The sequence below is a fragment of the Corvus cornix genome, chromosome 1 (genome assembly GCF_000738735.6).
Source record: "Corvus cornix cornix isolate S_Up_H32 chromosome 1, ASM73873v5, whole genome shotgun sequence".
In the NCBI taxonomy this organism is placed as follows: Eukaryota; Metazoa; Chordata; class Aves; order Passeriformes; family Corvidae; genus Corvus; species Corvus cornix.
This window is the reverse complement of record NC_046332.1, coordinates 4,389,710-4,413,384: the sequence shown is the minus strand read 5'-3', so window position 1 is coordinate 4,413,384 and position 23,675 is coordinate 4,389,710. Positions and strand designations below refer to the sequence as shown.

General features: G+C 39.9%; 1 protein-coding gene across 4 annotated transcripts in view; it reads left to right on the top strand.

Annotated features, from left to right (window-relative positions):
• The first annotated feature begins 398 nt into the window (after positions 1-398).
• DCAF6 (DDB1 and CUL4 associated factor 6) overlaps positions 399-23,675 on the top strand; it is a 77,759-nt gene continuing 54,482 nt past the window's right edge. For 2 of the 4 annotated variants that reach the window (XM_039555253.1, XM_039555250.1), the window contains exons 1-3: positions 399-561; positions 16,466-16,527; positions 22,809-22,901. In XM_039555253.1, coding sequence (XP_039411187.1) covers positions 468-561; positions 16,466-16,527; positions 22,809-22,901 — 249 coding nt within the window. In that variant the 5' untranslated portion in view covers positions 399-467. The remainder of the gene's footprint in view (positions 562-16,465; positions 16,528-22,808; positions 22,902-23,675) is intronic. The other 2 variants (XM_039555268.1, XM_039555261.1) reach the window with 1 other exon arrangement.

The following is a 23,675-nucleotide window of genomic DNA, read 5'->3' as shown; positions in this document are numbered from 1 at the left end:
TCTCCCCCCAAGATGGCCGCCGCGGGGGCACCGTGTGCTGCGACGAACGCGCCCAGACCCAAGATGGCCACCTTGCGGCTTCACACCGCTTCACTGGAGGGGGCCGGTTTGTGCCCGGCGGAGCCCAGCGCGCTGACGTCACCCGCCACGCCCACGGCGCGCCTTCGCCTCAGTCGGGGCGGGGCGACGTCACCGGCTCGCGCGAGACGCCCGTTAGTCTCGGGCCCCCGCGGCCCCCTCCCTCCCGGTGGGCGTGGCCCCCGCGGCCGGGGCGGGCGTGGCCCCGCGCGCGGTGGGCGTGGCCCGGACCCGCCGCGCCTCTGGCTCGCGGTCGGTGCCTCGGCGCGAGGCGGGCGCGGGGCGCGCGCGCGGGGCCCGCTCGGCGGTTCCCATGGTGATCGCGCGCGCCCGGCCGGTCCCGGCGCATCCCCCCCGCTCCGCGCGCGCCCTTCCCGCCCGCGCGGGCCATGTCCCGCGGGCGCTGCCCACACCTGCTCTGGGACGTGCGGAAGCGGAGCCTGGGGCTGGAGGAGCCCGGATTGCTGCGCAGGCACTACCTCGGTAAGGACGGGGGATGCGGGAGGGTGCTGCGGACGCGGTCCGGCCGTCTTTGGCTCCCCACCAAGTGAGGAGGGGGGCCGGAGCCCCTTCCAGGCGCCGCCGCTCCCCCGCTCGGCCGCGCTGTCCCACAGCTCCCAAGTTTCCTGTGCCCCGCGTGGGGCGGTGACACCTTCCCCAAATCCGCCCCCCGGCCCTCCGCGCCCTCGGGGGTGGTCCAGGAGACCCCCACCCCATCCCTCCGCGCTCCCGGGGTGCTCCAGGGCTCCCCCCGCTCCTGCCTCATCCCTCCGCGCTCCCGGGGTGGTCCGGGGGCCCGCCAGGACCCCCCGGTCCCTGGGTGCCAGGCTCCGCTCGCCCGCCCCCCTTGTTTCCCGAAGGAACTGTTGCACGCCGAGATCCAGCCGGGAAGTTGGGCGGCGGCTCGAAATAGCGCCGGTGTCGGCGTTCCGTGCCCGGGGCCGGGCAGGGTCCGGATCTGCCGGCGCTGAGCTGCCGGAGGCTGGGAACAAAGCACGTAAACGCCCCCGGGATCATGGCGCGGCCGCTGTCCGGGCGCCCTCGAGGTGTTCCCGGGGCTCTGGGAGAAGCCGAGCCGCTGGAACGCGCTCGGTGCGGGCCGATCCGGCCGCCCTTTGTGTCTCCAAGTGCTCCGCGGCCACCGCTGGGTCCCCGCTGGCGCCCCAACCCTGGGCTGCCCTCGCCTCCACACGCAAGGCAGGTATTTTCACTTTCCAAGTTAAAGCCAGCGCCACTTTTAGTTTCCGAGGCCGCGGGGAGGTTTCTGTGGCGTGAAGGAACTATTGATATTCTTTGTCGTGGCGCGGGTTCTGCAAAAAGTGTTATCAGAAAAATGTTTAAAAAAACAGTATTTATTCACGTGTTTTTGGAGGTGTGGCGATCCATCGTAGCGGCACTGTGGATTTGGGGGGGTGGCTCTCCAGGGTAAATGGCTCCGTGGGTCGGGAACGCGTTCTTTTGTGTTCGTGTGGCAGAACAATTCCTGCCTTGGAGCGGAAACCTCGAGTACTCGAGATGGAGCTTGATTTACAGCACTGTAAAACGAGTGTCGTTCTATGCCTCCCAGGCTTTCCCGGCTGTGCTCGGTGGGAATGGTTTGTCGTTTGGTTTTTTCCTGGTGGAATTTAAGGTGGGATATCGCATTACCGAGCCTAACTCAGGAGTTTTCTGTCTGTAGTCCCTGAGCACTCAGTAATCTACAAAAGGTTAATCAAGGAAATCAGGTTATTGCTGTTGGTTTGTACCGATTACAGAGAGGGGCGTGTGCGTGTGCAGCACACAAGTCCCCTGGAAAGAAATGTTGAGTCCTAAAATTAAGAAAAAGGTTAAGAACTAACTATGTATCTGCTTTTGATTTTAGTTATGTCTCCAGCTGTGCTTGGCCAAGCCTTAGCTGAGGATTGTTCTAACTTTTAGTGATCAATCCTTCTGACTGTTTTGTTTTGTTTTTTTTTTTCTTTTTGTCTGCTCCGGTTGGAGCAGAAAAGCTCAATGTTAAAATTAGGACTGTAGTGTGAAGGTTCCGTTTTTTGAAGAAGAAGATCTTTTTTGTTTTCTTTCTTCTGCTGCTTTTACATGGTTGTGTCTCTGACAGTTAAAGTACTAAGATTTGAACAGTGGAAATCGTCTTCCCAGACTTACCAAGATGTCTTTTCTGGATGATGCTCCAAATAAAATGCACATAACTTTAGTTAAAAACAAACCCCCTCTGGTGCCTTGGTTAAGGTCTCATATTTACTGTTTTACCTTTAACCTAAACAAGTTCAGTTGCTTTGGAGCCTTGAAAAAACAGGAACTGGGGAGAGCCTTCGCACTGAATTGATGTTGAGATCTGCATTGGTGATGGCAAGAGATGCTCAGTCCTTACTGACTCCTGCTTTTCATCAAGGGCTTGGTCCAGGGTGTGCTTGTCTTGTGAAACCACTGCACTTTTACCCCAAATGGCGTTTATGGCCTTAATAAACCCACTAATTTGACTGCTAGTCAGGTGTGGTTGTTCGTGTGCAGATTTCCCAGACAAGAGGCCTGTTGTTGTGCCTTTTTGTGTGCAGTGTAGGTGTGGGTCTTTTTCAGACTTCAGCAGCTCTGTGTAGGAGCTTTGTTCTCTGGCCCACTGGTCAAGACTGCAGTGGTCAGGTGGGTGCCACTGGTTGTTGGTCACTGCTGATCTGGTCTGCATGGGAAGTAAGGCTTCTTCCTATTTATATATATTTTTAGTAGTGTTTCAGCAGTCTGGCAGACAGAACAAATGCAGATCAGGCATTTCATTGTAACTTAGGAATAGCATTGGGAGACTCAAGGCATTGTCCATGTGCGTTTTTTTGCTTTTTGTTTGTCTGGTGTTTTTGTTTGGGTGGATTTTTGTAAATTTGTCAAAACAATTCTGGATACTGGTACAAAATGAAGTAGTTTATGTATCTCTTCATTGCCTGCTGCTCTTCTGCAGCCACAAATCAAAGGAAAAGCGTTATAGCAAGTCCATGACCAACAATGCAGTTGGGAGGAAGATGTGTCTGTGTGGATGGTACTTGCATACTCAGCCCTTCATTGGGATGGTTGTGTTGTGCTACAGTGTAAAATGTCAGAAATATTGACAGTGACCCTGTTTTGAAGGAAGACAGCTGAGAACTAATTGCTGTTTCCTATTTACTCGGTGTTTTAGTTTCATGTGAACTGGCAATCAAGTGGCACTCTATAAATAGACTCTCTCAGCTTCTGAAAACAGCTGCTCCAGGAAGGATCTGTGTAATGTACCTTTCCATGCAGATAGCTCACCCCTGGAATTCATGGCCTTGCAAAAACTCTGTCTGATTTTGATTTTGCAAGATCCCTAAATAATTGCTCTGAAGCCCCGTCAGTTGTGGACAGAGTTCCAGAGAAACAGCTCGTGGAGATGGGGCCGTATGTGCGTCCCTGGGATGTGTCCTTCAGATGTTATCCTTTGGTGAGAGCTCCTGCTGTGATGAGGGAGGGAAGATGTGGGTCTCAGCAATGTATCTGTTAGCTACGTTTCCTTCGCCATTTGTAGGCTAATTAGTCTCAATTTCAGGCAGTGCTTGTATTTGAAGTCTCCAGAGGAAGCCAGGCCTGGGGGAGGCTGTCAGTAACTCTCTTCTCTTTGATTCAGTTTAGGGATCCTCTTAGCCCGGTGCTGGTGGGAGGAGCCCTGCTGCTGGATCACAGGTGGAAATTGAGTTTCAGACTGCTTTCAGTAGCACATCGCGGTGCTTTTACCCTGAAAAACATTGGTGCAAACTGTGGTATCCAAGTTAAATTCTGCTTTGAAGCTGGCGAGTCTAATTACTCGGGATACTTTCACAAGAATCTGCAAATCTTGCAATTTTGTATCATTGTGGCAGTGTTTCAGGGGCTAGTGAAGAAACCTGTTCTGACGGCAGGTAGAGTGTTCTGTGCCAGCACAATAAAGGCCTCTGTGTGGATTAAATATAGTGTATAATGATTTGACTAGAGAAATGGCAGCATGGGTTTCTTGCAAGAAAAAGGGGATCCATAATTCCTCTGAAGTATTTAATGTGATGGGTTTATTTGCTTTTCTGTGAAGGGTCCTGCTGCTGAGAATGGCTCTGTTTAGACGGGACAAAGAATGAAGGCTTTTCCTTTTTTTTCTATTTTTATTTGTTTGTTTTGGGGTTTTTGTTTGTTTGGTGTATTTTTGCTGTCTGACATAGCAGGTTATCCTGAGAAAGTCTCTCAGTCTAAAAGGAGAGGAACTGATACTGTATTTTAGTTCAGAGTGGTTGTTGGAAGCTGTGGTGCTTGATGCAATGGAAGCAAATATAAAAATAATCAGTTGTCCCCAATCTCTGATATCCTCATGCAGATTACTATTTTCTGAAGTCTTCTTTCCTTGTCATATGAAATTTTTAAACTTACCAGATATGTTAGAGATAGCACTGTGATGCTTTTCTGTGAGCTTTCACTCCCCCTTCTTTAAAGATTGTTTCATATCTTACTAAGTTTTTATCATCCTGGGTTTTGAGATTTGGGGAAAGTCTGAAATCTCTAAAAAATTCTCTGTAAGGAAACCACTGATTAGGCTCATTGTGACCAAATTTTGTAAAGCTTCAACAGTTCTTACTACAAAGAGATCTGTGAATATTTGTGTGTATGGAGAACCTACTAAACTACTTAGGTTTCAATGGTTCCCCTTCTTTATTTATAGGGATGAACCACAGTAACCCCAGAACTAACTAGTTTTGAAGTTAGTTGATTGCCCTGCTCATGAGTAGGGTTGAAAAACAGGCAAGAGTAGCTATTATAACTGACTTGTTTTGATATTGACTGCCTTCCATTCATATCAGTTTATAAAACTAGTAGTGGCTGGTTGAATGAAGATAGAATTGGGTGGTGCTGCTGAACATTTGGTACTTCCTAAAATACATTGCCCAGAGTGCAAGAGTGAAATTAAAATGCTTCCTTAAAATACTGTAAACTTTCATTCTCTCTTTTGCTTTTCTTGGGCAAACAATCCAACCTAACCCAGCAGAATAAAAACTAGAATGCTGGGGAGAACAACCAAAAAGAGAGGCATTATTTTGCCCAGTTCTGCTTCAGCTGTATTTTAACACATGGTATCTTGGTCCTTGAAAATAATGTGGAGTAAGAAAGGTCTGACAGCTTTAAGATGATCAGCTTTGTAGCTGGTGCTCCTGCAAACTTGGAGATGGTCAGAATATTTAATCAACCTTTCTTCTTAAATTCTTTGCATAATATTTTTGATGTTTAGTTTTTTTTCAGGTACACTGTTAAATTTCATGTCCTAAACCTCTGGAATTAATTATCTTCTCCATCATGAGATAAAAACACTCATCCGTTGCAGCTAAACTCCAGAATTGGTAGAGGTGTTTTGTGTTATTTTTTCTTCAAGTCTAGCAGATTAACTGCTGTTGGATAAAAAAGCATTATAAATGTACCTGATGGTCTGATTCTGAGAACGCAGTTCTGTAGTGATATATTCTATCACACACCAAATACTTCGTGAAACTGGACTAACTGAAGGTTTTAGAAAGATGTACGTGAACTCCCCGGATTTTTTTCATTAGAGATGTTTTCTGAATAATAGGAATAGGCAGAGGCAGAATTTAAGTTCACGGTGTAATGAATGAGTTGGAGGAAAGTACATCTGTGGAATAGTTTTTATGTGCTCAATCTAATATTGGAAGGAGGCAGGAAGCATGAGGAAGGCAGGAAATTTGGCATAGTCATTGGATTTTCACTCGTGCTGTAGAAAAGTTTCAGATGCTTAAGAACATTGCAGAAAAGGGATGTAACTTCTTAATTGAAAAAAACACGAGAGAGGACAGTGATCAGGTATTGCCTTAAACTGGATATCTTTGGAGTTTTTTCCCCTTTTTAATAAAAGCAAGGCTTAGTGACTCCAGTCCTTAAAAAAAATTACAGATGGGCAATGGAAAGAAGAATGTGGCATCAAGACCTGTTGATAACAAACTGAATTTGGAGTTTAATAAAGAGACTGTGTCTGAAATGAATTCCCTGATACTATCTCATTTAAACTGGTACCAAGGAACAGAAAGACACTATATGTATATCTAAAACAGCTTGTAGGAAAAAATGTTAGGGGTGATCCTAGCATACAAGATTAATGATTTTTTTTTTCTTCCTACTTCAAAGTAAATCAGCTCAGATTATAAAGACACCCACTTTAAAGCCTTTAATGTTGATAAAGGATAATAAAAGCACAGTGTAACAGAATCATCTGGACAAAACAACAAATAAAAAATGCTGGCTGGTTATAATTTGGTACATAGCAGAAAACCAGAAAGAGATGTGAGCTGGGAGGCAGGATTAAGGTTAGATGAGTATTTCTGTGGCCTGAGAGCTCAATGCTTAGTTTTAATTTCAGTCTAATCAGCCTTCTATTATCTTTGGGCTTCTTTCAGTCGTAGACTAACTGAGCTATGGGAGTGGAGGACAGCAGCCACTTGGACCTGCACGTGGTACAGCCATGTAGCTGCACCACTAATTTAGGTAAATTTGATAGCTTGTTTAGTTATTATCTTAGAAATCTTTGCTTGTAGTTAATATCGCTGACCTTTTTTCAGTTACATCTTCCTGTGTGTTTTGTGGTTTAATTGTTACGGTTTATGTTACTGCTTCTTTCTCCTCAGTGTTGTCCCATCTGGCTTCCATTCAGTGATAAGGTGGTGATGATTATTTTTGTATATTTTCTTTAAAAAAAAACCAATTACATACAGGGTCTGGGATTACTTGCTGCCTTCTGTCACTCTGTCCTGAAATAAGAGAATGATTTCCAATGTTTGTTTTTAGGATGCTGGGGATTGATAGTAGCACAGCTTCTGTTTTTTTATGTACTAAAACCAGTTTGTGTAAAACTGTGGACCCTTACGGATCACAGTATTATGTTCTTTGGTGGGATTACTCTGCAGAAACCTGCTTTTTGGGTTTTGGTTTTTCTTCTTTTTTTTTTTTTTTATACTACTGCCTGGATCAGAACTTATCAATGAACCTACTTACTGAGTTTTGGTGTTTTAATTTTCTAAACCACCAACTTTTTTGCTGCCATTGTATTTTGACCTATGAATTAAAATGGAAGGTGGATTTCTGGCATTATATTTGGCCAGCAAGAAATGATGAAAAGTTGGTATAACTGTTTTAGATTGTTGATTTTCTGTCCTTCAGAAATTCAAGAGGCCTTTTAACTTACCTGCAGTTTTGTCAGCATTTCTTGAAATGGGCTGAACTATGCACATGTACTTTCGGATTTTAAGGGATTAACCTTATGTGTAATGTCTGTGATTAACAGAATATTAATTGTGTGTTAATGGCTCCCAGGAAATATGAGTGCATGTAAGTGGGTTGCAGTCCCAAGGCTTTGCATGTATTATAATACTTGAATTATACTCAGTCTTAGGATGCAAATGTATTTGCTTTGTATCCTTTGGAGCCTCAGTGTTCTCCTGCAGACAGCTGGAAACTGCAGACATTTGTGTGCACTTCTAATGTATTTTCATATTTGATTGCAATATTTCATTGAATTTACATTGTGTGCTTTTAAAGACTTTACAGGGAATGTGTTTGCTTTGTAAAAAACTGCCTGTGCCTTGATACTGAGTGTTTCAGACAGCTTCGTAGTTAAGTTGTACCTTGATCTTCTAATAATGAGCTTTGGATACATGAAAGCTGTCTCTTGCTGCAAAAACAAGTCGTGTACAGCATGTACTGGATTTGTATTTCAGGATGAGGCGGTGATGTGAGAGATCCTTTAGATCTCTTTATTTATTTATTTTAATTTTTTTTCTCCCTGTAGCCTTCTTCCACTTGGATTGCTTCCATTAACTGCATTAGGGCAGATCATTAAACCTGTCTGTGTTCAGTCACTTCCAAGATGTTGCACTGCAACTCTGTGAGTTCTTGTGACTTTGCATGTGATTCCTGATCTTCTATCCTTGAGTGTCCCCAAAATAGTCCAGTGGGATACAACTGATCATGTATCAAGAACCTGTTGACACTTGAGACCGGTCCTGTGCTGGCAGTAAGGAAAAGGATCAGTTCAGATACAAACTATGCCAGCCGTTGAACAAAGCTGGATTTTTCACTGTTTGAGTGCAAGTCTCGGCGTTTTCATGTCTTTGGGGCTTAGTGAGCTGCTGGTTCAGATGTGTCCCAAATGCTTTAGCGTGTGTTGAATCATTAAATACTGAATGCGAATATCATGAGATGGAATCTGAGTCACATCACTGAATTTTAATATCCCCGTATTTTCCTCATCTTGTTCTTCAAGGATTTGCAGGCTTTCCTCTGGGAAAATTGAATGTGTCCTTAATGCTGACTGCTCTCTGCTTAGCAGATATCATGTGTTTGTTCAGCCCTTTTTGAACTACTGAAATTTCACCAATATAAAAAAACTATTAAAATTAAACTATTAAACCAAATCCACCTCTTTACTGAAACTTCACCAGTATAAAAAACTATTAAAATTAAACTGTTAAACCAAACCCACCTCTTTATTTAGGTTGCATGGCTTTGTTGTTACAGTTATTGTAGTGTGTTCCTGTTATTTACCTTTCTAGGAAATGAGGAAAAAATCTGGTTCCTTTTTAATTCAGTTTTATTTTAGAAACACTGATATGTCCTCTGGACTCTCTTCAGTTTAAAAAAAAAAAAGAGTCTTTGGAGTTAAACAGGGGTTTTTTGTTATCTAGGATGAATACATATAGTTTAATGCAACAGGCAATGCAATTTTTAAAAGTTTTTTTTCCCCATTTGTTTTTAAATACCCAGTGATAATTTAACCTCTGTGAGTACAGTGTTGACTTAATAGTCATCTACTGTCAAGACTCAGCTTTTTATTTGAGCTCAACTTCGACGTAATCTGTCTTTAATTCTGGACAGTTTCCTGGTGTTTACATTTGTAATCTTACGGGTTATGACCTATATCTGTTATGGTATCTATATATCTGTTTCCCATTTTCCCCCAAACAACCAGCACTGTACAATTCCTATACTACCCAGGATTAAATGGTATGTCAAATTAGGCGGGTGTGCAGAATGTTAAACGTCCACCCTGTCCAAGGGCTCAGTTTCATTTGTGGAAAAGGCAGGCCCTGGGTTTTTTTTGCTAGAAGACATGTCTGTAGATATGCTGGTAAGCTTCTGTATAAACACTTCTTAATCTGTTTAAAAATGAGTATCACGTTAGCTTAAACAACTTTAAATAGTAGGCTTTGATTTTGCCCAGAGCCTCTGTCTGGAATTCCTGGGATTAGTCCTGCTGGCAGAGTGGGAGAAGCAGCATCACTGGAAGGTGATGGCAGGACTGGCAGCAGTGGGGGCACACACCTCCTCAGCAGGAAAGAGGACATTCCTGCTAGGAATGTGCTCCTCTGAGAAGCAGATTCCACTTTTTCTTCCCTTCTCCTAGTGACTCTGCATGCTCTAGCATTAATTTTGCCTGAGTGCTTGGAGGTGAGAGACCCCTGGTTCTGCTACGAGCAATTTTAACTTCTGCACTGGGGCGGAGCAACACCGCATTTCAGTTTCTTAGATACCATCTCTTCTTGCTGGAAAGTGGAGCTCCTGATTAACCTTGGGTGTTACACAGATCAGCAGTACCTGAGAACATAAAGCAGAGCGCCTGATGTGTACTTCCCCAAGTGGTGTTAAGGATCATCTGGGTTATTATGTTGATGTCATTTCTATAAGAAAATATTCAACATTGCTGTCCACATAGCAGTTTCAGATGAAGACTTTTCAAAGTCAAAGGAAAGTATTTCCAAAGACATGTTGAAACCTACAGTAATGCTGTTTACTCCAACTTGCAACAATCTGTGTAATATTTCTTTTTGCCTTCAGTTAATAGAAGCCTCCTTTGATTTTTCTTCAGGGAAGAAAGCAGGGCACAAGTGTATTTTTCTTGATCTGATAACTAATTGTTTTTGTGTTGGTACCTGTTTTAGAATTTTGAGGTGTTTCTTTGGGAGTCTTATTTTAGTGCTGGTGGAGAAAACAGCAAAAGCTTTTGCATGTAGTTAATCCTGCATCCAGTTAATCACTTAAGCTATTTCCGATAGTGTTCTGTTGAGAGGAGTAAGGTGGTAAGTCTTATCTTTTACACAGATAGAGCTTCTCTTAGTTCTATCATGTGAATTTTGCCTTCTACTCTGTAGAAATTAGAAATATTTGTGGCATAAATTTTTTGTCTCAGTGAGTCGTTTGTGTTTGATCATTGGACTACTTTAAAGGATTGAATAAATATTAAAACTGCTGAAAACTGGCATTTTTTCCTCCTGTCACAAAACCTCACTTGCAATCTGTGGCAAGAACAATACAGAAGACTTCAGTATGGGCAGTGTAAGGATATCTGTCAGAATGTGGTGTACTTGTGAATGAAATCCACTTAGCACCAGTGGGTACAGCACAGATAAAGTGCTTTCTCTGAGAAAGGTACTTGTACTTTATCCCACATTTTTGTCACTGAGAATACCTTAAACACTTGATATTAATGCAGCTGAATTTTATGTAAGAAGTATCTTTCAGGCATAAACCATGGTAAATATCAAACAGAAATTAAAGACATTGGTTTAAAGCTTAAATGCTTGTAACCTTACCATTTATGGAGCCCAGTGGAGGCTTATATTTGGGAGTGGATACTTTCAGTATCCAAAAGATGTTTCAAAGTTAATTACAGCCGTTGCTACTAATCCAAACATATTTATGCTCTTAGCTATAGTAACCTATTCTTGCAGACTGTAGAAGCAAACTTAAACAGGAGTATTTTCCAAAATGCTTACTTATTACCCTAAAATGTATAACATTGATGAACTACTTTTTTTTTGAAACTTTAGCAGATCTCTTTTTGTGGGTTTTTTTTTTCTGAGATCAGATTTTGTGTTAATATACTCACCATAAGATTTGCTGATTTATAACTGAGGGCATAGTGTCCTATCTTCTCTAGTTTCTGTCTTGGTGTTAGAAAATCTGTAAGTTTTGTGTTTCTTAATACCTAAAGCTCATTACTAAAGCCTATCTTAGGATTTGAGTATGAGCTTAGTTAGCACCAAGTTGTTTGATGCTGGGTGTTTAGTAGCAAAGCTCTTACATATTAAAATGGCAAAGAAGTCTCTTTGTAGACAAAAAAAATATTTTGAATTTTCTTTATAGTGTTCACGCTTTCAGGCTTGCTGATGTATCATTAAGAACAGAGAATAATTTGAGTTATCTGTTTTGAACTTAAGCCATAATGAAGTAGTGGTTCATAGTCACTTGAAAGGTAGTCTTTTAAACATTGACAGAACCAAGAGTTATAATTTTTTGGCATTTTTACAGTAGTGCAGAAGAGTGAAGAAATATAACATAGGGCCTTGTTCAAAGGACTGGAGATCACACCAATGGATTTGGTTTCTGGCAGTACTGCTGGTTCACTCTTTCCTTTGATAAATTGCTTGAGTTTCCTGTGTCACAATTTTGATGACTATAAAATGGGGCCAGTGTCGGCCTACATAGCTAACAAATGATTTTCAAGGTCTTAATTAATCTTCAAGAATTTTAACTTACCTTGACGAAAGTTAATTCAGTTCATATTGTGTATTGAGTCCTGTTTACTGTGTGGTATATGGAAAATTCTGGTTGCTGGAAAAAGTGTGTTGAGATGTGGATCAGAAGTTACATCATCATGCAGAGTTTGATGTAGTTGATCAAATAAGCTATATACAAATGGAGTTACTTCAGAAATGCATAAACTCTACCCTGGAAAACCAAGAGAAGTTTTGAACCACACTCAGAATGCAGGATAACATGTGCTCTGCGTTGGGAACAGATGCTGGCTCCATTTCAGCTTTAAACTAGGGCATTCCAAATGTCACAGCGAGCCAGCGCTGAGGGACTTGGCCTTGCAAAGAGGCAGCTTGATATAAATGAGTGTTCCTTTGATAAATGGGGTCTATTACTGAATAAGGGTTGTCTTTTAACGTCTCATACTGTGTTGGTGCTGCTTTGGATCAAAGTTTAGTTACATTTCTGTGGAGCACAAGTGTGCTTTAAAGCTAAACCTCCATCATGAAATGATCTGTACTACCTCAATGGGAAATTCTGGAGCACAGTTTTAAATACATGAAGGTTTTACATGCTAAAAGCATTTAACTTGTCTGCTGTCATCAGTTCTGAAGCAGCTTTGACTAAGTTGCTTACAAAAGAAAGGTATGTGTCTCTGCCAAAACAGGCATGTAGAAAGCACCTGATCAGCAATTCCTAAACCGAGGATTGTGACCTAAATGGTGTCATAACTGCTGTGAGTGGGGAGTACAAGGGATGCTGTTGTATTTTGGTATTGCTCCCTGAAGTGAGATTAGAGCTCTGTAAATGTGCCCAGACACCCAGGTTGGGTAATTCTCCAGGTGGGAGTTGCAAGGCAGCATTTGGTTTGACCTTGTGCACAGTGGCTGTTTTGAAGAAGTAATGTTACAAAGAAGCAGCTGCAGCTTCTCTTTCACCTGCTTTCCCATATTTAAATTCATATTATGAGCGACTCAAGGTGGGGCTTCTTTCATACACAGAATGGTCCCTTACTCTCCAGCTTAATATAAACTAAAAAAATTACTGATCACTGTACTGAGAGTTTCACTGTACCTTGAGGCTTCAGTTGTGCATAATGTTTGGTGAAAATGGGTGGATGGCTAAAAACTGAAGATATTATTGATCATTTTACTGAGAGTGGTACTGAACCTTGAGGCTTCACTTGCTGCATATCTAGTGAAAATGGGTGGGTGGAGCATTAGCTTTCCAAATTTCAGCTATGTAAACACTTCACAGGGAGGTCATCACAGCCGTTTGAAATTTAACAGGGCATTTTTTGTTTTGCTTTATCGTATTCTTGTTGATAAACTCACCTTAGCAGTTTTGAAACAAACCCCATGTGTGTTCCACTGTCTATTGAGATAATCTTGGTGGTGATAGCTTGATCACTTGATCCATGTCCTAGGGCTTATTTGAATACAGGATATGATATATTGAAGCACCCTCACAGAATTAAATTACTGCATTTCTAGGGATACTACATAGTTAAGGGGAAAAATTAAGTAGTTTCTGGCTTGAGAGCCTGTGCACAGTATTGGAGGGTGAAAAATCTGAACATGACAGAGGTGTTGTTGCTGATGTAAGAAAAAAGTACTTCTGGGGTTTTGTTAAAAGTTTGGGTTTCATCCTTCATCATAGCTGAAAGGAGAGCCAGGAGGGCTGCCTTTGTAGGAAGGTGGAGAGAAGGATTGAGAGCATTTTTGGCACCTGTGAGAGCAGAGTCCTTGACATGGAGAATCTGTTAGGAAGTCTATCAATAAGAACTGAGATGCACCTGAAAAGTAAAAAACAAAACAAGAAGAGTTGTTTTTAATTTTTTTTAATGTAATAAAAGTGGATCAGTGACAAAAATATTCAAGTGACAAATATCAGAAGCCTCTACTACTGCTGCTGAGCATTTTTATCAAACCAAGTGAACCTGTGGGAGTCATTGCTGAAGTACAAGGAACACAGATTCACTGACTTTGCTCAGCTTTTAACAGCAAAAGCAGAGGCAGCATCTTCTTCAAATCATTTTATTCAAGGAGTTCAGTTTTTTATTTTAGAGTAAAAACACCACTTAGGATCTGGTGGTTCTAGTTTTGAATGATCAGATAAACTACAAACAATCCATTCAGTTGTCTTACTGTTTTTAGTACTTAATCAAATAAGAGAGTGTTTGGAGGCAAAACATTTTAACTGTTTTCTCCCTTGCCCCCTTTTTCCTTTAGGAATATAGAAACTATTAAAGGGTTGTAATTTTGTTTGTATTTAATCCCTTCCTCAAATATTTAGATAAATAGTGATTGAAGGATAAATAACTAAACACATATATAAGAAATCACATATGCAATCCTAACAATTTAAAAAAATGTTTTAAATGGCCAAATGTTGAGTATTTGAGACACCTTATGTCTGCATCTCAAGTTTACTGAAACTTGTATGGATACCGTGTTCTTATTAAGACCAAAATCCTAATCTAACAGCAGCAACCAGTTGTTCATTGCAACTGAAGATGTGATTAGAACACACTAATTGTTTTTTATGTGCTGGTATAAGTGATTTGGATTAAAACTAGAGCATATAGGAAGGGCAAAAATCTGTTCCTCTGTTTTTAAAAATTAGTTTAAGTCATCTTTGGTGTGTGTGTGTACAGAGGATTCTCAGCAAGAACCTGCCTGTTGCTCTGCAGACATCACCTCATTCCAGATACGTTTTATGCACCTGGTGCAATGTCCAACAATCATCCACTGCTATCAGATTTTTCTGTTCTTCAGTGGAGGTGTGATGGGTCTGGGAAACACTGTATTCTTGTGTTGGCCTGTGGAGTATACGGTTCTTAATGAAGTTACCCCATTGGAGGTCGTGTATTACTGCTCTGTATTTTGCATTACAGTAGCACCCTTGGAGCAGATTAAGTTTGTGTTATGCAAAGTGATACACAAGTATGCAGCAGGTGATATTTCCCACCTGAGCATTCACGTTTACTTACAAGTGATTGAAGAAATCAAATTAACCTGTCAGTAGGAATCTTGATTGAAAACACAGAAGTCATTTGATTTGAAAAAATAATAGTATTTCACTAAAAGGTACAATAAACCAACCTTTAAGAACCTATGGCCAAAGTCTGTTCCTGGAGGGGGGAAAAGTGGGTAAGGAAGAGTGGTAAAGAAAGGCCAGTGAGCTAGGTAGATGTGTGTTCCCAGCTGAAGAGTACATACATTCTTACTAGTAGAGCATGGTGCGTAAGATTTCATTATTTTAGTCTTTCTCTAATCATGGTTGTTCCTGGTTAACAGAAATTGTAGCACCTGAGAGTCACAACTTCAATGTTTATAAAATGGGGCAGGAGAGAAGTCTGGCTTTTATCTTTTTAAAGCTGCCTCAGGCGTGCTTTAAGTGCAAGCACTTTATAACCATTTCACCCACTAAGTACCTCCTCTTGAAAAAGAAAAAATATTTTGCCAAAGTATGATCATCTTCTAATGTGGTTCTTAAGCTGTGTTTTAAGCAATTTTGAATTTTGATCCAGCAAAACGGAGGTATCAAACCCAGACCTTTGGATGGAGGGAAAGCTCTATGAACATTGGATGGGGGTGCAGGTGTAGCTGCGGGAGTTGGTGCTGCTGGAAGGGTGTCCTGGCCTTTGAGGATGGAGTGTGGCAGGGATGCTCAGTGCCTGCTTCCAGCCAGGTGGTTGTGAGGGACCAGGTGTGTGGATATCAGATGTTCTTTTTCAGGGCTGGAGACTATATGGGAGAAATAAAAAGCATTCAGAGGAAGCAAGTGGAGAGAGGAGAAACTACTTTTCCAAATTTGTGCTACACTGCCAGAGGCATCACCGGGCTCTGACATGGTTCTGCCTTGAGCTGAACCAAAGCAAGTTCAGAAATGTAGGATTTTTCAGATGTGGGTTCTTTTCCTGATTCTAGGTTTTTTAGGTTAATTTTGAGTGAATTTCATAGTTACGTGTTTGGAAACAGTGTAACCTAGCATAGGTCTACAGTCTGATGCTCTTACGTGGAATTTTGTTCTGAGACATGTATAAACACAGAATTAAAAAAGGTGTAATGATCCTTGAATGTAAGAGTTTTTGGGATTGAAGTAAAAAATATTAGGTTTATCAGGTTGGTTTTTTTTTTTTCTGAAAGTGCATTCTGGGGAATATTAAATTCAGTATAAACTGTTTCCATAAAAACAGGACACTTGAAATGAAAGTTGGAGCCATGTGTTTAAACATTTAGTTCAGGAAAAGACCAGATTTTTGTCAATATACTGTAATTTTCCCTCTTCATGTCTTTAGTACTGTAATGTTTTTGAGTGCAGTGGTAAATCAGTTGGTATATAGCGTATAGTACATAAAAGTTCCTGGGGCCTTGTCTTAATATGCATTTGCAGATTTCATCTTTATCCTTCATGTCTTCCTTTCACACCATTTTTGTGAAATGGAATGTTACTGGTCTTAAATGTTGCTTTTCCAAATGCAAGGGTTGTACTTTTTGAACCGTGTTATACTTGCTCCCTCTCAGCTAAGTGAACCAAATAACCACAGGGTTAATTTCTGTTTTCTAGCTATTCGTTTTAGAGGAAACATCAGCTTGCAAACCTTTGAGATGTTCATTTTGCCATTTCTGCATTATGAAAGGCGGTAGAAGAACCAGAAAATGTCATGCTTGTCTTAGGATTTGTAAAAGGAGAACCGTATGAATTGTTTTAAGATTCAAATTTATATTCTGGTTCTTTACTCTTTAGGTTTTTACCTGTGAATGGTCACTAGCAGGCTCTTAACTACTTCAGTTTTTAAAAATTATGTAATTGGTATTTTTCTTCACAGGGAGAAGAGAATTTATCCAAAGATTAAAACTTGAAGCAACCTTGAATGTGCATGATGGATGTGTAAGTCACTTGTTGCTTTTTTGTTTGTTAAAAACTGTTAAATTGTGATTTCGTTGCCGTGGTAATAGTCCCTTAACTTAAAAAGGCAAATATATTTGTCTATTAAAGCTGAGCAGGACCATTCTGTTTGTAGAGACCTACATCTGAATTCTCTAGCTATTTGTTTCTTCTCGAATATCTGACACTTTACCTTTGAAGCAAAACAAAATCCCGTTCCTGTACATTAATGCTGTGTCTACTGCTGAATGAATTAATCTCTCCTGCCAGTTAAACACATTCTTACCTTTTCAGTTAGGACTAATCTTAAACCTTGAAATGAAGTTTGTTTGTTTGTTTGTGTTATACTGTGTTGACTTAAATCACTCAAAACACGAATAAAGTTTTCCAGTTCTGAAAAGCAAATCATCAAGTGCTACATGCTGACTTAAAGAGACAATGAAAACAAAAATAAGCCTTCCTCAAAGGCAATAGCAGAACTTGAAATATTGCTTATTTAAATATTAATTTTTGAAAGTGGTCCAAATATTTTAAGATATATCCTTTTAAATAAAAAGTTTTAGCTGAACTGGGTTCAGGACAAAGAGGATGCCATGTTACCTTTGAGGAATAGAGCAGAAATTCATGGTTGTTAAAGTCTTCGTTGTACAAGATACCTGAAAACTGAAAGTATTCTATAAGAAAATGAAACTGTAAGTGCAGCTTTCATACTTTACCATGAATATTTCTAAAGCTGTTCAAATGGAAGGTTTATTTTAGCTTGACTTATAATTAAGGAGTGTTATAGTTGTTAACGAACACAGTAGTAGTTTTAAGGAACGAGTGTTGTTAACATTCAGCCTTCTTGAGATCAGAAGTTTGATTTTGATGTGCCTATGTTTTTGTGAGCCTGGAAAGTCTAGGAAAGGCAAGGATTAGAATTACTGTACATAAAATGTGAGCTACTTTTCCTGTACTGACTACCATTATGAGTTTATGTTCTGGTACAGATGGTGTTGGTGTAATGGAACAAATACATGGATTTCTCTTTTTTTTTTCAAGAAATGTTACAACAATGATGATGTAAGGTCTCTTCCAACCCAAACAGTTCTATGATACTATGTGTATTTATTAATTTTATATTCAAGATTGTAACAGTGGTGTTTTACTTTAGAATTTCTTCTCTAGTAATTTTTCATCTCCTCAAATACTTAAGATGAAATTTTTCAAGTTTCTTTTCCTGAAGTTGACTGGGGTTTTTTCTTTATTTTTTCTTTATTTCTTTGTAAGAATAGTACTTTTTTTCTTATTAAAACAGAAGACAGGAAAACAGTATTTGTTCACTACTTGTTAAAAATTAAGTGACTGATCTCTATTTCAATTATCTGCCTCTGTCTCATGTAATAGGAATTGCAGATTTGGTGTTGGCTGTTGGTATTGCTTGGCACTACCAGAGGGATATGTATTTGAAAACTAATCCCAATTTGATTGTGTTAGCTTTTAAAGTATGCTTTAACATATGGCCTGATTGTTTTTGTGGGTGGAAAATGCTTTAACTGTAAACTTAGAGCATTATTTGCAGGTGTTTAAAATACTACAGTATTGAAATACTACAGTTTGAAAAAATGTCTTAAGAAGTTAAATTTGCTCAGAACTGTACACCTTTAAGGAATGGGCTGTTGGGAGGTCTTACCTCATTTATTGTGTGGTCTTTTGCAAGGAATAATCTTTTATGGCTAACAATCACTCAGTATAATTTCTTACTATTTGCTTTAAAAAAAAGTGAAATAGAAGTCAATGAAATTAAAATGCTTATACTGATTGAACTGCTTATTACCATCAATAGTAATTAGGCTCTTTTTCTTCTCTTTTCTTCTTCCCACAACTCCTGACTCAGCATGCATTTCAAATATGGGGGATGAATGCCTTATTGTCCTATTAAAGGGTGTTTCTGGGTTTGGATTTTGGGTGGTTGGGGTTTTTTTTATGAGAGTTGGATGGCAGGGGTTTGGGGTTTTCTTAGGTTGCTGTTTGGTTGATTAGTGTTTTTAAGAAGTTTTGCATTGTTCTGTTGAATAAGTTGTGACTTATATTTTCTGTATAAAGCATGCTGTGTAATTGGACACGGTGGACAACTTACTTAAGGCAAGAAATTTTTTTACTAATTGAGGGTAAAAGTAAAGTCCAAGTTCCTATCTGTTACACAAAAGAGAGATCCTGTGGGAGATACAGCTGTGTGTATAATCGTACCCAGGCAGGATATCTGTGAAGAAGGGAATATTCTATGAATTATTTCACATATCCATGCTCTAGTAACAGTAATATTGCCATAGCACCTTTTTTTGTTTAAAAATGAGTATTTTCACCTTTTGTTTCTTTGAAACAGTCCCGTTTTCCCCTTGGTTTGAAGACGCAGTTTCTAGCAGTAGTGTGTGAAGTAATTGAATTGGTTCTACAGAGTTGTTGATGTCTGCTTGTAGCCTTATCATCCTTGCAGGGCAGGATCTGCCCCTTTCAACAAGGTTCACATGGTCAAATTCAGTAAGATCATTTGTATGCCAGAACTTGCCATTTTCTGTGTTAGCTCTAAAGGGAGCTTAAGAAGATGAGGAAATGTACAGAGTTAGGTGAGCTGTTCTGTATGAAGAGATTAAATCCAAAGGAGAAATGTTGAAAGAGAAGCAATCTGGACCAGCAGCGATGAAGTGTGAGAAAAGTAGAGGATAAAACAGCTCTAAACCATATTGAATTGCAGTAAAAATACAGTTTATTTTCTTCTCATTTTGATCCTGGGAAAGCTGAGGAAGGTTGAAATGCAGGATGTAGATGGAGCACTTGACAGGAGTAAACACTATATTTTAAAATAATGAGGATTACCTGAAGGAGTAATTCTCATTTCTATGTATAGGCATTCAGATCAATAACAAACCAGTCCTTCATAGCATTCATCTCCTTCAGGATGGAACTTGGGAACAAGTCATTTTTAGGTGTAGTCCTCAAAGCCAGGCTTAAATTGGCATAGGGCTTTTGTGTTTTGTTAGAAACACAGTTTTTACCTTGTCCTCCACACATGATGAGCGCTGCCTTTTTCATGCCCTTCCTTGCTTGGGGGGTATTCCTGTTATTCTGGACATCTACAGCCATTTTTATTCCTTTTCTTCTATTGCTTGTATTCTGTTAATCTCTTCTGTTTGCAAAAGAGTTGATTCTGCTGTCACTTTGCATAGAAGCAAGGAGTTTGCTTTTTCAGGTATTAAGGACTGGCTGAACTGCCTCCTGCATTGTCTTTGAGGAAAACAGAGATATAAATTTACTATCTGACTAATTGACTAATGAATCAAAAGTGCCCGCTGCCTCCTTGCAAGGCTAGATGAGTGACAAATGAAATTAGATACAATTAATAGTGTGGAGTACTTAATAGAAAAAAGCTAATTACACACCCTTTGACTTTTCTTACCTTGTTAGTAATTGTCTGTCATTTGTGTTTGATGTATCCTTTGTTTTGGCTCCAACACCTTTCGCAAGATTTCCAAACCCTCAGTGTAGGAACTGTTACATTAGGCTTTTACTTGGGTGTTGAGTGGCAGTGCTGGTAGTACAAATCTGTAGCTTTTTCAAAATAAAAACCAGTTTTCTTGCCAGTCCTCATTTTACATTATATTTTAATAGCGAGTTTGCTTCCTTGGAATGAGACAAGAACTATTTTTTTTTTGCTTTTGTTGAGCATCTGCTTTTAGTGATCCATATGCAAATTTGTTGGGGTTATTCAGTGTTGGTCTAGGTTGTACCAAATACTGTGTGTGTTGACTGGAAAGTCTCTGAAAAAAACCCAAAACAAGCTTATTTGACTGAAAGACTTCGTTACTTTTTTATTTATTTATTGTCAGTAATGTTGAGAAGGTGATCGGGTACAGACTAAAAAGCCTATTTAGTTACAGACCTCTAGTACACACTTGCTAATGTCATCTTACTTCAGGTTTTTTGAACCAACTTTGGTCTGGGTAGGGTGTATTGAAATTGCTCAACTGAGGCAATTGTTGCAATGAAATTGGAATTTGGGAGGAGAATGATTGATGTCTTGTGTAGGCTTGTGGTGCAGCAATTTCGATAATCTTGTTTCCCCTTTGCATCTTCAATGTTTTCTCTGTTTTGCTGTCCATCAGATTTTCGGTTTGTACATAAATATACACATCCACCCCCTCAGTTTGTTTAATATTTGTGCTAAGTCTTATTTCTCACATCATGACTTTAAATTTTTCTGTTGCTTCCTTGTTTTTTCAGTGTTTTGTTTTTGTTTCTATTCCTGTATTTCTACATTAGCATTTTGGTTTCTTTAGGGCATCTATAATAATATTTTTCTGCCTGAGAGGAAATGTAGATGAAAATAAACATTGTTGGGTTGTGTGTTTGCCCTTGCTGTAGTACTGTGCAATGTTTGACAACATTTTAGAGTACAGCCATTGTCAGGACAGGTTATTTCAATGATAGATGATTCTGGGGGCTAACTGAAATTGTGGTTCTCAGTGATTGACAGCCAGAGTTATAAAATCATAAGAGTAGCCATGCAAGGTCATACCAAAGCTCAGTGGAGCCCGATAACTTGGCCCTGAGAGTGGCCGGCACATATTTTTGAAGGAAGTTGAGGCAGGGCAAGCAGGCTGTATTTGATAGCTGTTCTGGAGAACACATTGCACTTTAATGGGCAGATGGAGGTGGAAGCTGCACCTTTCTTTCTGACCATTTTTCTTTGATGAATATGTATATTCTTCCACTTCTGGTATTTAGGGTGCTCCACAACAATGATTTCCAGTTTCATTAAAAAGCTGTGTGTCATCTGATGGTTTCATTTAAGGCCTTCCATTTCCTGTACTGTGAAGATCCACGGAAAATTATTTCTTACTTTTTCCATGTCACTCGTGTTTTCTTAAGCTTCTATCATATCCCTTCCCTAGAGCGGTACAAATTATTTGCTTCTTGCAATAAAAAGTTTTAGGTATCTATATGTAATAGATAGCCCAGTAATTCCTTGTCATAGTTTCTCTTTCCAAATGGGCAGTAATAGAAATGGAGAATACAGGAGTGGGATATGAGCCCAAACTGCATAGCGTGGAAGACGTGGGATTGCCATGCATGGATGTATACCCTGCTCTTCTGTGCATTTCCTGATAAATCCTAGCAGTATCTGCTGCTGAGCACTGAGCTAATCCTGGCATAGGCATGTTTGTTTAACACCAAGATCTCTCCTCAAGTTCCTCCACCTGAGAATATCAAGGTGGTAATGTCCCTGTGATGCACCTGAAACTGCCAACTGATTTTGCAACTAACCCCAACTAAACTTGCCATTTAAACAGTAACTAGAATGGGTACATTTATTTTAAACAAAAATTATTCATGTTTGGGGGGGCTCGGAGTGAAACATTTGAATTAAAAAAAAAAAAAGGCATAAGAAAATAATTTAGAACAAAGTGGGTTTTTTACCAATTCTGTAGTCCACTCTGATACATCACACTAAGGCAGCTGTTCTGCCAACAGAATCTAGCCAGCAGAAAATGGTGATGGCTGCAGTTTGACACTTGAAGGTATTTTAGAGGCTTACTTGAAATGATGATGGTCTTGCATGCAGTCTTTGGTGCTTGTGCATGAGCTGGTGCTTGGAGGATACTTTTTGAGCTTCCTGGACTTTGAGTGCTTTCACAGCTTTGTTTCACTGACACATTGTTAAGCACAGTCTTGTGAAAAGGAGAATTGATAAGGAAATGTATTGTAAAGCTCTCCCAATACAATTCTGTACCTCACTGTAGGATTCTTCTTTCCCAGTGTACTCACACTTTTCAAAAGGGATCTGGGATGGATTCTGCAGTGCTTTGCCCTGAGAAGGTGTGGTCACTGAAAAGTGTGCAAAGCAGTGGATGGTCAGAATTTGGATATGGTGAAGATACAATAATGGGAGCACTGTGATGCCCTCCCATTCAAATTCAGAGAACTCTCTGTGGAGTAGATTTGGTACATTAAAGCACCTCAATGTGTAAAATTGTGGCTACTGTGGGAAGCTTAATTTACCTGATGAACTCTTGAAGAGCAGAGGGAGTAATTGAGATGCCATAGGTGAAGCAGGTGATTCCCTTATCAATTTGTTTTAAAAACACAATTTTTTTTTTTTATGCTAGCTGCTTAGAAATTACATCATTTCAGTTGAATTTGTTAACTCCTATTTCTGTAGTGTTGGATGAGTATTGATGTTATAATATGGTGAAAATTGAATTAATGTAAGTCTAAACAAATTTCTTTTTTTTTTATTAATGCAGGTGAATACAATTTGCTGGAATGATACAGGAGAATATATCTTATCTGGTTCAGATGACACCAACCTGGTAATTAGTAATCCCTACAGCAGAAAGGTAGGTTTGTTTCTGGCTGCTAATTTTCAAATAAGATGCAAGTTATTATTTTTCAACTTATTAAAGATATTTTTCAATATATCAGTTTTCAGTTATTAATTATTATGTGGCAAAGATAATATGCACTTCCTAGTGTTTATAAATGGGAATAAAGCTTCACAGTGCTTTAAAACCTTAGTGTTCTAATCCTTTGTGACATTGGTATTATCCCATTTTACGGTACATGGCTAGGCACAAAGGGAACATGCTCTCACCACAGATTAGTGTCAGAACCAGCAATAGGATTCAGTAATTCTTGTGAAATCTTGTAGTCAGATAAACTATCTTCCTCTCACTTCAGTTTTAAAATATTGTATTAGCTTTTGCTCTGTGTAATGTACTGAGTTGTCTTTCTGTGTAACGTTGTTAGGGTGCCAATCTTGATTAAAATAGTTCACTCCAGTGTAAAATTACATTGCCTTGTGTGTGCCTGCAGGTGGATGGAGAATAATTTGTATTGAAATAAGGGTTACAACACAGCTGAAAGGCTCCAGTAGTGCCAGCTGGCATCCGTCAGGTAGTGGCACTGTCCCACACTTCTCTCTTGAAGGAACTGCTGTTAGTTTGGTAGAACAGATGCTCTCAGCTGTGCCCTCTCAGAGGCTGACAATTAAACCCTGTGGACATGCTCAAAAATTAAATGTGTAGGAGAAACAAAATGTATGGTTGGTATGGTGGAAGAGAGTTTGAGTAGAAAGCAATACTTGGCTTTCCTGAAGGGTTGTGGTGGGAAAA